Source organism: Perca fluviatilis, chromosome 1 (genome assembly GCF_010015445.1).
Source record: "Perca fluviatilis chromosome 1, GENO_Pfluv_1.0, whole genome shotgun sequence".
NCBI classification, from domain to species: domain Eukaryota; kingdom Metazoa; phylum Chordata; class Actinopteri; order Perciformes; family Percidae; genus Perca; species Perca fluviatilis.
The window spans coordinates 522736-537461 of NC_053112.1; the positions used below are offsets into that span (position 1 = coordinate 522736).

General features: G+C 42.8%; 1 protein-coding gene across 4 annotated transcripts in view; it reads left to right on the forward strand.

The window, feature by feature from the left end:
• Nucleotides 1–14726, forward strand: part of LOC120566458 (E3 ubiquitin-protein ligase TRIM21-like) — a 69218-nt gene that overhangs the window by 36110 nt on the left and 18382 nt on the right. For 2 of the 4 annotated variants that reach the window (XM_039812956.1, XM_039812940.1), the window contains exon 2: nt 11935–14456. In XM_039812956.1, coding sequence (XP_039668890.1) covers nt 11937–13580 — 1644 coding nt within the window. In that variant the 5' untranslated portion in view covers nt 11935–11936 and the 3' untranslated portion in view covers nt 13581–14456. Of the gene's footprint in view, nt 1–5830; nt 6250–11934; nt 14457–14726 lie in introns of those variants that run through there. The other 2 variants (XM_039812948.1, XM_039812964.1) reach the window with 2 other exon arrangements.

Genomic DNA, 14726 nt, shown 5'->3' on the forward strand with positions numbered 1-14726 from the left:
TGCTACACTATGACCCACCCAGACCTCTCAGGTGGTCTGGGACAGGTCTACTTGTTGTTCCCAGAGTCAGAACTAAACAGGGGGAAGCAGCGTTCAGTTTTTATGCTCCACATATCTGGAACAAACTCCCAGAAAACTGCAGGTCCGCTGCAACTCTCAGTTCTTTTAGATCCAGGCTGAAGACATATCTTTTTAATGTTGCCTTTCTTTAAATAACCTATTTTTAACTGCTCTTTCTTTAAAATTCTTATACTGCACTGTACATTTTATTCTTGTCTTTTAATGATCTGAAATTTTTGTTAGTTGTTTTAATGCTTTGACATTGTTTTTAATTGTTTTCTAACTGTTTTTAATGTTTCATGTAAAGCACTTTGAATTGCCTTGTTGCTGAAATGTGCTATACAAATAAAGCTGCCTTGCCTTGCCTTGCCTTATTGGCAAACTGCGATCAAGCCTGGATTACCCAATGGGCATTACTTATTATGGTGGTAATTATCCAATCAGAATAAAATAAAAGTTGTTTACAAAAAATGAAGTCTTGTGATTGTGTGTTTTATAAGTCTGATGACTGGACAGGTAATGATTGGGAGAAGGCCGCATGCACTGTGTAGATTGGCTAATGGTAAAGGTGGGTGGGCATAGAGCAGGTTGTTTACATCGTACTGTTTCAAGATCAGCTTTCTAAGAATGAGTTGAGATTGAAAGAGTGGAATTAATTTGTAACTGATCCCCGGTCAGATTGGGTTGTATCAGCGAGTGAAAGTGTGGAAAAGGAAGAGGAAGAAGCGGCTGCTATAAAAAATGTCCCGCAAATAAATAGCTTTTTTAGAAGAGCTGGGAATGATGAAGAGGAGGATGTCAAGGAGCTAGCCAATGTTAGCTTGGAAGAATCGCTGCCTTCTACCAGCTACACTCAGCCACAGCTAACGGTAGCTAACGTTAACTTTAGCGAAGTTGTTGTGGAAAAAGACAGAGATGAGGCCGGTCATCAGCATTACAGAACAAGGTAATGGCCCCTCAGGTACCATGATCTCTGAAGACCCTGCACTGTGGAGACAGATTACAGAGACCGTCCGGGAGGAAGTTATACCCAGAGGGATATCAGCCTTTCAGAATCGGGCGGCTAAACATCCAGCATCTCAGAGGGGGAACGAGGCTGGCGGCAGAAAGACCCGCTCTCTCGAGGCACTGACCCGACACCTTCACAACGGTGAAACGGTACCACGGGAGTGGATTCTATATTCACTGTCCACCGGAGACATTTGTTGCGTTGCCTGTAAAGTGCTACCAACACACAGCAACGCATCTGTAGTAGGTTTAGCGAGCTGCTGAGGGAGCTTGACTTTGAGGATTTAATCTGCGACTTTGCAAAGAAAAAGACAAGAAATGAGAACTTCTAAAGGTAGGAGCTATTATGCTATCTGTAAATTGAGTAGGTTAATATAATCTGTTGTGACTTTGTGACCAGATAATGTACATATTTTGTTTAGTTTATTGAAATGCCATGCATATCAGATGTATTGCATCATATTTTTGTGATGCTGCTATAGGCCTGTGTGAGACTTAGTTGTCAAGTGCAGTATATGTTGGCTTTTACAGTTTGTGAAGTTGCAGCTGACTAAGTGACTGTTATTTTGCAACCTGCACTCAACTGTGTTGTGTGATGGCACCGTTATATCGTCGCAGAAAAGGGCCGCAGGTCGGATTTAAACCTGGGCAGCTGCAAAGGACTCAGCCTACATGGGGCGCAAGCTCTTACTGAGGGAGTTAGAGGCCCCCCCAAGTCATTCATCTTTTGACCAGTAGTGATTTGGCATGCGATTTATGTATGCCTATTTAGTTCGCTGTGCAGTACGCACTGTACCATGTAGCCTACTTCATGGAGGGGGGGGTGAGAGGCAGAGGTAGAGTGGTCTGCGCACCCCCCCCCCGCCAGCACCCCACACCCCCTGCTGAAAATGACTTCCCGCGCCTCTGCCAGGTGACACAAATTGGAAAAAGTGAAAAACATACATTGAAAAACGACGAAAAAAAGTAAAAAATGACAAACATAATAAAAACGCCAAAAAAGTGACAAAAACATCGACAAGTGTAGAAAAAAAAATTTCGACCCATGAAAACACAAAGTTGCAGCTCGACGAGAACACTTATTGAGAAACTGAATGGGATTTTAACTTCCGGAGCCACACTGTTGCATTTTATTTTGAAAGAGCCGGAAGCTGTTGAGCGGAGCCAAGTTGACGGTGTTTGTGATGCTGAGGAGAGAGCATCCTCCGCGGCAGGTCTCCACACAGGCAGGCCGTGTGTTTATCCAATCCAATCCAATCCAACTTTATTTATAGAGCGCATTTCACAGATAAAAAACCAACAAAGCGCTTTACAAGGTACATACAAACATACATGGGGTAAAGAAAATACAGCGTGACCTGAGGAGAGACGAGGAGAAAAAGGCAACTCCCAGACTATGCCCCCACTAGGAGCACAGTTTGGGAACAGGAAAAAAACACCTCAGCAACATATAAGCACGTAACCAATACAAGGGCACACAAGACACGCAGTGGGGGAGGGGAGTTCTGGGGTGCAGGTAGTCCAGCACAGGCAAGCAGAAATCTGGTTCTGCAGCCAAACAAAGGCGCTGGTCACAGACCCGCCCGCCAGACTGGGGGTAGAAGCGGAGAAGGCGCTGGAAGGGGGTTTGGGGGGTGATTGCATATCTGTATAAATGTAAGAGTTGGTGTGTGTGTAGGCCTGAGTAGTCAAGCTACGTCTGGCCCCCGTAATCAGGTTTTCTCTGTCCGCCCGATTGTCATTGCGATACACAGCCGGTTGCCATGGAGTCAGCCTTGAAACAGGACCCAGTCCGAGTCAACAATCAGCAGGTGTCTGTGGGAATCGGGTAAGGAACACAAGAGTGTGCCTCGCTGCAGTGCGCCGGGGTAAGTTGCGGTACCACACCGGCCCCGGGCCAGCCGGCGCCGCTGGTTCAGGGAGCCAAAAAACATAAGATTGGAATTTGTTTTGTCTCAGGGCCAGGAGCCGCAGTTAGTCACTCTCGACTGCTCTGAAATGTCCCCTCTGGTCTCCGTATCGATCAAATTTCCTTGCCAAAACCGTGAGTTTCCCCAAGATGTTGTCCAGCCTATCCAGAGCTGACAGTCTCTCCAAGATGGTATCCAATTTGTGGTTCATGGTGTTCATAGTCACAATCTGAGTTCCGACAGCTCTGCCCACAGCTTCAACCATGACGGCCAGCCTGGTATTTTGCTCGGTTCCCGTCTTCTTCTTAATTTCTCGATAAACCAGGGCAATGCCTGAGCCAGTCAGCAAAAGACTTGTGATCATGGTTCCGAATAGGAAGATATCTTCAATATCCTCCACGGAAAGAACCGCCAGACACACGACCCGCCACCTCTCCCACGCGTCCATCGTGTAGCCAGCTGCGAACGTTCAGGCAGGGCAGTCAGGTTCCCCCGAACCCAAGCTTCTCGTCGAGAAGATGGCGTCAATTGCGCTGAGAGACCAGTTGATCAAATCCATAATTCGTAGTTTAGGAGCAGTGCAGAGAGAGAGACTCTCGAAGTACACAGAGACAAAGACTAGACGAGAGAGCAAAGCAGGGTAGGCTACGGGAGGAGAGGGAGAAAATGCGACTGCCTTCACAGAGAGCCAAACGAAAAAAAACGAAATGTTTAGGGACATGTGATGTCTTTATTATTGTTATTACATGTTATTTTATCACCGGGAGTTTGAACCGTTTTCATCCTGAGCTCAGCGATGGGGGGTTTCTCCGAGAGTGGTGCAGTGTCGCCCGGACACAGCAGACACGGACAGGGCTCTGGCTCCGGCAATAACGGCAAGAAAACGTCGAAAAAGTCGCGAACGAAAAGAGGCAAACGAGGCAGGAAAAGGAGGAATAAAAAGAACAACAGGAACAACAGAACACCGCCGCCGTATTTCCCACCGGAGGTAATTTAGCTGCCGTTCTTTAGCCCGGGGATTAACGGGGACCTCCAGCTAGCTAGTTGGGCTGCAGCAAACCGTAGCTTGTTTCAAGCTAATTACTGACACATTTAGTTCACACCGCATTAATAAAATGGATCTAACATGGCGCCAGAACACTGTTATTGTGAGCTAGGCTTTATACAGGAGTCCTTACAGCCGATATCTGCTCTTCTCTCTTGTCTGGAGAAAACGTCACGCCAGACTCCATTACAATATGTGACAATTAAAGAGGATTTGGTCTGAAATGTTAAAGCACAAATGTCAAAGAAGTTGGTTGAAGACATTTTCTGAAATAATAAAGACCAATTAATAATATAGTTTAATTAGAAGAAGCAGTGTGTGCTTTACTATTTCTTGCGTTCAACTTTCAACACGTAAAGCTCCGTACAGCTGAGTTATGAGGTGGAAGGACTCTGGAATTACAGGACAAACTGTTGTGTTAACAGATATTCAGGCAATGTCACTGTATGCCGAATTGACAAGGTCATCTCTTCGATGTAGGTAAAGGTCCCAGTCAGTCATTATGTTTTTAGTTAACTTTCCCATCATCGAAACAAACTTTAGAGTACAAGAATAGTTAATGGAATCTGGTCGACATCTTTTCCTTTGGGCGCGCAGCGGGAAAATGTGGCTGTGGTGTTAGTGTTAGCTAAAAACACATTTTTTCTCACTTACCCAAGTGATATTTAACATTTTTTTCGACAACTGTATGAAATAGAAAGCTTTGGCTTATTATATTATTACTGCTATGCTATAACGTTAGCATAGTACGTGTTCTGGTCGGTTCATGTAATAGGAGTGTTGTGTATTAGCCTAATACTCATTTTCTCCAGGGCAGCATTTCAGGCTCACCAACAGTTTCTTACTTCAACCAAATGCAAATGTCCTAGTTAAGGAAGTCCTTTATAAAGTCCTGGATCCACAGCGGGTCTCATTTTAATTCTCAGGATTGAAGAAGAGGTGGACATGTTTTCATCTTTCTGTATGTCACCTCTCTGTAGCTGTGGATGGGTGCAGACCTGTCCAGTTCTTCCACACCAAACTTGGAGTTCCTTATAGAGGAGGCTTTGTGTCCAAACAGGAGAGAGAGAAAGAAAAACTGTCGACACAAAGAAGACTTCTGTCTAAAATATCGTGTGCTGCAGCTTTGAGATTTCTCTTCGTTAGAACTAAGAGGCCCAAAACCAGGAAAGACAGAAACGTACACTAAAGGAGTGGTTTTCAACCTTTTTTTTTTTTCTAAAGATACTTTTTGGGGCATTTTAAGCCTTTATTTATAGGACAGCTGAAGTGATGAAAGGGGAGACATAGAGGGGGAATTACATGCAGCAAAGGACCACAGGTCAGAGTCAAAACCACAGCTGCTGTGTCAAGGAGTAAACGTCTGTATATGGGCGCGCCCTCTACCAGGTGAGCTACCCAGGCGCCCCTTTACAACCTTTTTTTGAGTGTAAACAGCTGTTTCTACTGGCCTCCCTGTGCTGATTTTGGGTGATTTTTGTGAATGCGCTGATGAATTCATGAAAACAAATAATGCTTTGCTTTAATGACAGTTTAGTTTTAGTTTTAGCAGCTATAGCACCTCACCTTGTCCAATGGGCTCCAGCCTCTGCCCCCGCACGTCTTGGAACCCCTTTCTCTGGATAGATCACCAGATGTACCAAACTCACACAGTAGTGTAAAAACTACAGATGTTCTGATTGCGATACCTGAACTTGGACACCCAGACCCCACCCTTTGATATGCCCCCCCCCGAGGGTTGGGTACTTTACCACTACCAGTACCTGGAATTTGATTCCGGTACACAACTTTTTTGTATTATATTTGTTGTACGATTTGATGCAACGTTGCAGATGTGTGTGTGACGTCTCTCTCTTTGTGTCCAATAAACTATAAACTAAACTCTTCTGGTTAAAATAAAGCTGAGGCACATTAATATTTCAACACACATAATAAGTCGTTAGTTATAGCATGACGAGTGCTCCATATCAACCAGACAACATCCTGGTATTTCCCAATAAGAGTGCACATGAGAGGGAGGAAACAGACCACAGAGCTGCAGTAAGAGGAGGAGCAACACTGGAAAGAGGAGAGCTTCAACGTCACACTCCAGAAATGAAAGTTAAGTTTGTCAGAGTGTCAGCCACGCTGCAGTAGAGACAAGACTCTGTTTCTCTCTGAAAGAAAACTCAAACTGACTTCATCAGGTCTTTCTCAACAACACAGCAGAGTCTCTGCCAAACACTGGTGAGTACAGCTGGTCACATTTACACTTTCTACAACCAGGATTAACACTAAACTTCAGCTCTACTCACAAAGGAAGTTCCACTCTTTTAATTACTTGTGAAATTTGTAACAATATAACTATGGCTGTTTGTCTGCAGGCCCACTATACAGTAGTCCACTTTAACAGCTTAACAGTCTCCCTGTGTCAGTTCTCAGGACTTTAGGAACTGGTTACTGATCGCCTCCTACACACTACTTTCTCTATTTCCTCTGGCTGTTTCACAATAAAAGCTTTCCACCAGAGAACCAGTGGGAGGCTTTTAATGTGAAGCAGCAGGAGGAAATGTACAGTAAGCAGAGCTTTTAGCAGTGCTGTTATTTAATAAAAACTGGTCTACACAACAGGGTGTGGACATATTCTGTACTGTTTTATCAGAGTAGCGCTTCAGCTTGCTGGCACCACTTTAATGGGCTTGTTTGTGCACAGCTCGGTACAAGTTAAAACACTTCTGTCAGGGCTGGCCGAGTGCTGAGGCAGGAAAAGTATTCTGGACCCAAAGTACAGGACACAATAGGTCAGATGCAGGTGTATAATTCATTATAACAGAAAACAATCCAGGCTTACGTGAGTCTTTAAGAATCTAAACAATGTAGAAATTCCAAAAGTAGTAACTCCACAGTGGCATCAAAAGGTCCAAACCAGAACAGACCAGAGGACATTAAACACAGGGGCAAACGAGCAGGGAGGGGGCCAACAGGTGAAAAATATTAGGGACAAATCAGACTCAAACAGGAAACAAAGCTAAACCAAGACACATGAAACCAAAGACTACAAAATAATACAGGCAGTAAACCAAGATAAACATACAAGATGAGTTCAGGATAAACAGAACAAATAGGGAAACAGGAATCAATCAAAACACAGAGCAAGAGTTAACCCTTGTGTTGTCCTTCGGGTCCCAGTTACCCGAAGGACAACACAAGGATTATGTACTTCCGTTTACTTTGTTGAGAATTGCTCTCTAAACAAGGGTTAATACAGCACCTTAGTTCTTGTTTGTACAGCATTTTGGTCAGCTTAAACTGTGTCTAGAACTGTGTTCTAGAAATAAACTTTACTTACTTTACAAGAAACAGGGTTTAGAGAGCAATTCTCAACAAAGTAAACGGAAGTACATAATCCTTGTGTTGTCCTTCGGGTCACTGGGACCCGAAGGACAACACAAGGGTTAACAAAATAAAAAAGGAAATATACCAGAAACCCACAACCCTAACAACTTCAGATCACTTGTTTCTTTTTACTCAAACAATGAGGTGCTCAACGGTCCCTGTCACTAAAAGACCCTACAGAATTTCGCAGCCTTTTTTTAGCTACGTTCAGACTGCAGGCAAAAGTGGCAAATCAGATTTTTTTGGGGTCAAGTGACCAGGTCAGACTTCTTCAGAAGTAGGCCATTCAGGCCACTTCCATATGTGGTCCTGAATCAGACCCAGATCAGATTTTTTTGAATGCGGCTGCAGTGTGAACAACAAAGGCGGATTTGATGAGACTTTTACCTCAATAACCCTCGCTGTGCCCTCTCTCCCCGTGGAGAGGGGCGGGGCTCCCTGCTCCCGGTGCAGCTGTCAACCTGGGCGGACTGTCCTCAGTGTGCCCCAACCGTGTCGCATCGCCAGGGCGAGGATTGGCTCAGTTAAGGGTAGATGTCGAAGAGTAGTCGTGAGCAGGTGTAAACACTCAGGATGAGTCCAAGATGAAGTCGACAAGATGGGATTTTTATTGTTTACCCCAATTAAGGCCAAATGAGGCAAAGCGTCTCGCCCGCACCGTCAGGGATCAGGGATCTGAGCAAAAAAATCTCAATTAGGCATTGAGACTTGCGGTGTGAATGTAGCCTTAGAGATTGTTGCGGCCGAAAATGCCAGAATTTGCGGGAGCTTTTGTAAAACATTGCGATAAAAGTTGCAATGTCTTTTGTATTTTTATTGTAATGAAGTTGTGAGAGACAGTGAAAATTGCAAAAAAAAGTTGTGACTTATGTTTTGGTATAGCTCTTTCAAAATAAAAAGGAAACTAGTTTTGGGGAGAATAAAACTACTCTGGGCTGTTTTCCTAGTAACCAAAAAGACTCAGGATGCTGCAAATGTTGGTATAATATGAAAATGAATTATAAAAAAATTTATTGAATGAATCAAATTTAAACATATGTGTCAGTGGCTTGTTGATGTTTTAGACTTTACATTTTTAGTTAAATTTCTATCCTGGCCTGGGACACACATTCATACGGTTTGATGAAGTACTTATTGGACTTTTAACTTATCAATACAATAATGAGCATAGCTGTCCTCAATATACAATAGGTCATCCTGTACATCTCATCTCTGGTTTTTTGTTTGCTGTGTGTTGGTAAATGTGAGATGTTTGAGTCACACACGTCTCGTCTTCATATCAGAAACAAGGAAATTAATTTGGTGATGCACGTGTGTTACGTCAACCCGTTCTCACTCCCGCTTGGTCAGTGGCTTTCAGAGTCACATACTGATACAAAAGTCTGGCACGTGGGACTGCTGGGATTGGTTGAAGTCGCAGGAAACTCCGGGTTATTGGTCAAATGTGTGGAAAATTTGTAGCCTGGTTGACACCAGACTGTTCTCAGTTGTAACTGAAAGTGGGTCTGGGGAAAGTTCATTCACAGCCCATTTCCAAAAGGGCGTCACCAACGGACACCGCTCAAATGCCTCTGAGCGCAATTGGATAGTCCTAAAACCTGCCTCAACGGTTGTGATTGGTGCATCGATTTGGAAAAATTGGAAATGGGCTGGAATGGGCTCTTGGCGAGATGGACTTGCAGAGCAAATCTCAAATTTGCCAGAAATTCGTCAGGGTTTTCCCAGGCTAGAAAAGTTGCGGTGATGGGTCAAAATTGCGAGTTGCACCAAATTCATGGTGATTGGTTGAATTTGCGTGAATTGTTGTGATCGCGACATCGCGAAATCCGGGAGGGACTGAAGAGATATTGTTTTTGTAGAGATTTTTTATTTATTTTTGTTACATTTCTGAGGAACTTGGGATGCTTAAAAACTTCTGAAGATTGCAATACAGAACTGGCGAAAATTACAAAGTTGTGTAGGGATTGAGGTCGGGCTTGGCCAGCGGTATCCATAGCGCTCCTAAACACACATCAGGGTTGGGATGAGGCAATTTCCATATTTCACCATAACACAGGAAGCTGTTGTAATTGACTGTCCAATCTGCCCTAAATTTCTGAGGACATCTACATGCCTATATTAAGTCATAGTCATAGTGCCACCTACTGACAACAGGAAGTTAGTTGTATGTGACACAGATCATCAGATTAACATGAAATTTACATGGTGTTGTCTGCACATAGTATACAGCAACATGACCTTTCATTAGTGTATGTTCTCTATTGCCACAGGAAGTGGTACAAAATGTACAGAACTGGTCTTTTTCAGTGCCACACACTCCACGCAAAACAATGTCTAACTCATGCGCACAGTGTCTGATTATCCTGGAAATACACAGCCACGTTGACCAGCGCTCCATCAGTATCCCCGACTTGAATGTGCGAGGGCCCATTCACCTCTGCTTGCTGCTGTAATTAGGGGTCCAAGCCCGAGGCTGTAAGAACTTCGGTAGCAAAGCTACGCGGTTCACAAAGCAGGGCTGTGGAACCCTATTGTTTTCGCAAAGATTATTATTCCCCGACTAAAACTCATGCTACAGCCTAAACCGTAGAAGGTGGGGGGTGCTATTTTCAGGACTGGTCCAGAACCCTGCATGGACCTCAGGCGCAAAACAATTCACCACTGGGTGGCGCTATAGCAGAGATACACGTTTGGCCTTATAACTCCCAAACCGTACATCACACATTAAAACTACACATATCCACACGTTCCCTGAATTCAGCTGAATCTCATGATATATGCCACGCCCATTTCTGTGACAAATCACGATTTATCGAAAACCTACTTTGACAAACTCGAGCTAATACTACTAGAGCGTTCGACCGATCTGCACGAAACTTGGTACATAGCATTTTCAGACTGACCTGATAAAAGTTATCAAAAGAATTTTTATAGGATCAAAATTGTGCATATTACGCACGAACAAATTTGTGTAGCTAAGTATGAAAACACCAACTTTTAAATGCTATCAGCAACAAATTTGGGATTATAATTCAACATCCCACTGCAATGGTGTTTATGAATTTTGGCGAGAATTGACCATTAGGGGGTGCCATAATCAACGTTTTTGTTTTGACCGATAACACAATGCATGCAAATGGGACACTTTCGATTGCAATTTCTCTGCTGTAGTAATTGCTATCAACATGAAACTTTCAGTTATTTTTAAGCATGTTGCTCTGATGCTCTCTACCAAATTTCGCGAAGATTGGCCTTTAGGGGGTGCTATAATCAACGTTTATGTGCTTTGGTTTATACCTCAATTCATGTAAATGCCACATTTGCGTTTGCAATTTTTCTGTTGTAGTAATTGCTTTCAACACGAAAATAGTGTTGCATGTTTGGCATGTTTCTTTGAGGCTCTGTACCAAATTTGGCGAAGATCAGTTATTAGGGGGCACTATAGTCAACGTAGACCATTTTAGGCATTTTTACTCAATCAATGTTAATGCGATATTTGTAATAGCAATGTATCATAGAACTTGTGGCTCCCACTTCTTGATATTTCCTGTCGTTTACCTCTCCGCTGTTACGTTTCGATTTTGCTGTCCACGATGACTATCCAATAGTCTGATCTTTTTTTCAGTGTGTCAGATGTATATAGAACGTATAGAAAATGTGTACTGTAATCGCATAGGCATAGGGTCAGTGGTGAGAGGTGCACACAGGTGCACACAGTGAAAGCCATTTTGAAGAATCTCTGTCAACATCATAATAACCTGGCAGGCAGACATATATGAAATTATATATAATAGAAATAGTTCATCATTATGGCAGGTTAAATAGTATATTATGTTGTTTTCCATTGCTTACATGTTACATGTTATGTTGTAAATAGTTTATATGTAGACAGTTTATTGAAGTTTGTGGCAATTGTCAGAGAGAATTAATTGACTGAAAGTAATAGGTGCTTTCATGTAAATGCAAAAACAATCAGCAGGACACCACAGGGAATCGAACCCCATCCCAGTAAACCAGGATATTTCAGCCAAATTAAATGCTATCAGCAACAAACTTGAGATTAATCCCACTACAATGGTCTGTACGAACTGTGGCGGAAATCGACCTTTAGGGGGCGCTATAATCAATGTTTGTGTTTTGACCGATAACTCAATGCATCCAAATGGGACATTTGCGATTGCAATTTCTCTTCCGTAGTAATTGCTATCAACACGAAACTTGTGATGCTTGTTTGCCATGCCGCAATGAGAATCTGTACCAAATTTGGCGCTATAGTCAAGGTAGACAAGTTTTGGCCCTTAATCAATGTTAATGGGATATTTGCAACAGCAATGTACCACATACCTTGCGTCTCACACCTCTTGATATTTCTTGACATTTGCATCCCCATCGTTACGCTTTGGGTCCCGCTTTGGGTCCTGCTTTCGCACGCTCCCTAGGTCATCGAGGGCGACTTGGACTCCGTAATAACTGCTTACAGTTCTAGTTAAAACTGTAATTTCAATAAAATGTTTTCTTTTATTTCACACTGTGTAGATATGGCTGCTGCAAACTATCTGGCATCTGAAGATCAGTCTCTGTGCTCCATCTGTCTGGATGTGTTCACTGATCCTGTCAGCACACCATGTGGACACAACTTCTGCAAAAACTGCATCACTGAACACTGGAATACTAGTAATAGGTGCCTTTGTCCCGTGTGTAAGGAGGGTTTTACCACAAGACCTGATTTGAAGGTCAACACTTTATTTTCTGCGATGGTTGTTCAGTTCAGACGGTCAGCTCAACAGAAAGCCAGCAGCAGCTCAGAGCAACAAGTGTCCAAACCAGGAGAAATTCCCTGTGACGTCTGCACTGGAACCAAACTGAAAGCCCTGAAGTCCTGCCTGGTGTGTCTGGTCTCCTACTGTGAGACTCACCTGGTGCCTCATGTGACAGCTTCATGTCTGAAAAGACATCAGCTGATCGACCCTGTGAAGAACCTGGAAGGCAGGATGTGTACAAAGCACAAAAAACCTCTGGAGCTATTCTGTAAGACCGACCAGACATGTGTCTGCATGCTCTGCACTGTTTTAGACCACAAGAAGCATGATGTTGTTCCTCTGAAAGAGGAATATGAAGGAAAGAAGGCCGAGCTGGGGAAGAAAAGGGCTGAAATTCAGCAGATGATCCAGAAGAGGCGACTGAAGATTCAGGAGGTCAAACACTCAGTCGACCTCAGTGAGGAAGATGCAGACAGAGAGATAGCAGAAGGTGTTCAGGTCTTCACTTGTCTGAAGGAGTCTGTTGAGAGAGGCCTGAATGAGCTCATCAACACGATCAAAGAGAAGCAGAAAACAACAGAAAAACAGGCCGAAGCTTTCATCAAAGAGCTGGAACAGGAAATCTCTGAGCTGATGAAGAGAAGCACTGAGGTGGAGCAGCTCTCACACTCTGAAGACCACCTCAATCTTCTCCAGAGTTTCCAGTCCCTAAACATCCAACAACCTCCCCCCACCAAGGAATGGACAGAGGTCGGCGTCCGTCCATCATCATATGAGGGGACTGTGGTGAAAGCTGTGGTTCAGCTGGAGGAGACGCTCAAAGAAATGAAGAAGCAGCTGCCTGAGGGTGAGCTGAAGAGGGTCCAGCAGTATGCAGTAGATGTGACTCTTGATCCTGATACAGCACATCCTATTCTCATCTTGTCTGATGATGGGAAACAAGTGAACCATGGTGATGTATGGAAGAATCTCCCAGACAACCCAGAGAGATTTTCTAAGTGTGCTAATGTTTTAGGAAAGCAGAGTTTCTCTTCAGGCAGATTTTACTTTGAGGTTCAAGTTAAAGGTAAAACTGAATGGGATTTAGGAGTGGCCAGAGAGTCGATCAACAGGAAGGGAATCATCACACTGAGCCCTGAGGATGGTTACTGGATAATATGGTTGAGAAATGGAAATGAGTATGCAGCTCTTGATTCCCCTCCAGTCCCTCTCTCTCTGAAGTCTCCTCCTCAGAAGGTGGGGGTGTTTGTGGATTATGAGGAGGGTCTGGTCTCCTTTTACAACGTAGATTCTGCATCTTTTCTCTGCTCCTTTACTGACTGCTCATTCACTGAGAAACTCTTCCCATACTTTGGTACCTGTGACAATGACCATGGTAAAAACTCTGCCCCTCTGATCATCTCTCCTGTCAGAGTAAACTAATCACTGATCTCATTTGAGATTTTCATTTATTTTAAATCGAGGGAACAAATATACATATTCATATATTTTAGGAATAACGTTAAAAAAAAAATTTAATAATGGATACTTAAGTCTAAATGTCGAGGATGATGTTGAAAATTGTCAACATTTTGACTTTATTTTCTAAAAGCTAAAACCAATCTGAAGATCTTCCTCCTTTGATGTTGATCCCTTATGTCTGGTACTATGTGGAAAGTTGTCTTAACATTTAATAGCTAGACTGGATATTTATTGCAGATTGTATTTAAATGCTTCTGATCCAGGATCAACATTCTAGAATACTGCAATAGAATTCTTACTAGGAAGAACTCCAGTTTCAGATATCTACAATCCAGTTGTTAGAAAACAGAAAGAAATGCAAACAAATGTTCCGTTATTGTTGATTTATTTAAGATTATTATCATCTATGATTTATGATCTTCTAGGAATAGGACACATTAACACACACACACACACACACACACACACACACACACACACACACACACACACAAAAAACGTCGACCCACACACCAACACCCAGGTATAACCTTCAGGTCCCTGACATCGGCTACGGAGAAAGCTCTGCGTTGAGCCTCCATCCAACCAGAAATCAGACTTTACACACTGACACAACACAAGTGCTGATGTAGGGTTAGTGCTACAAGCACTGTTGCTAGATAAAGATTGCGTTTTCACAGACAAAAACACACAAAATTTCTTGAACAGACCAATCTCGCAACATTTCTGCAGCCTGTTGATTCAAAAAGACGCAAAGTTGTTTGTTTAATTCATCACCAAATGGAAAATGGGTCAAATTTGACCAGAGGACAACATGAGGGTTAAAATATACTTGTATAGGCCTATATCTTCTTCTTCTTCTTCTTTTCTTCTTCTTCTTCTTCTTCTTTTTTTTTTTTTATTATTATTATTATTATTATTATTATTATTATTATTATTATTATTATTATTTAGGAGGGGGGGGGAGGGTATTAAAAGAAGAGGTTTTGTCTTAGTTTCTCAGTCAGTCTGCATGCATTTGACAGATTTATAGAATAATATTTAGGGACAATTATAAACTGAGAATACCTTATAATATGGGTTTAAGTTTAATCATTCATAATATCA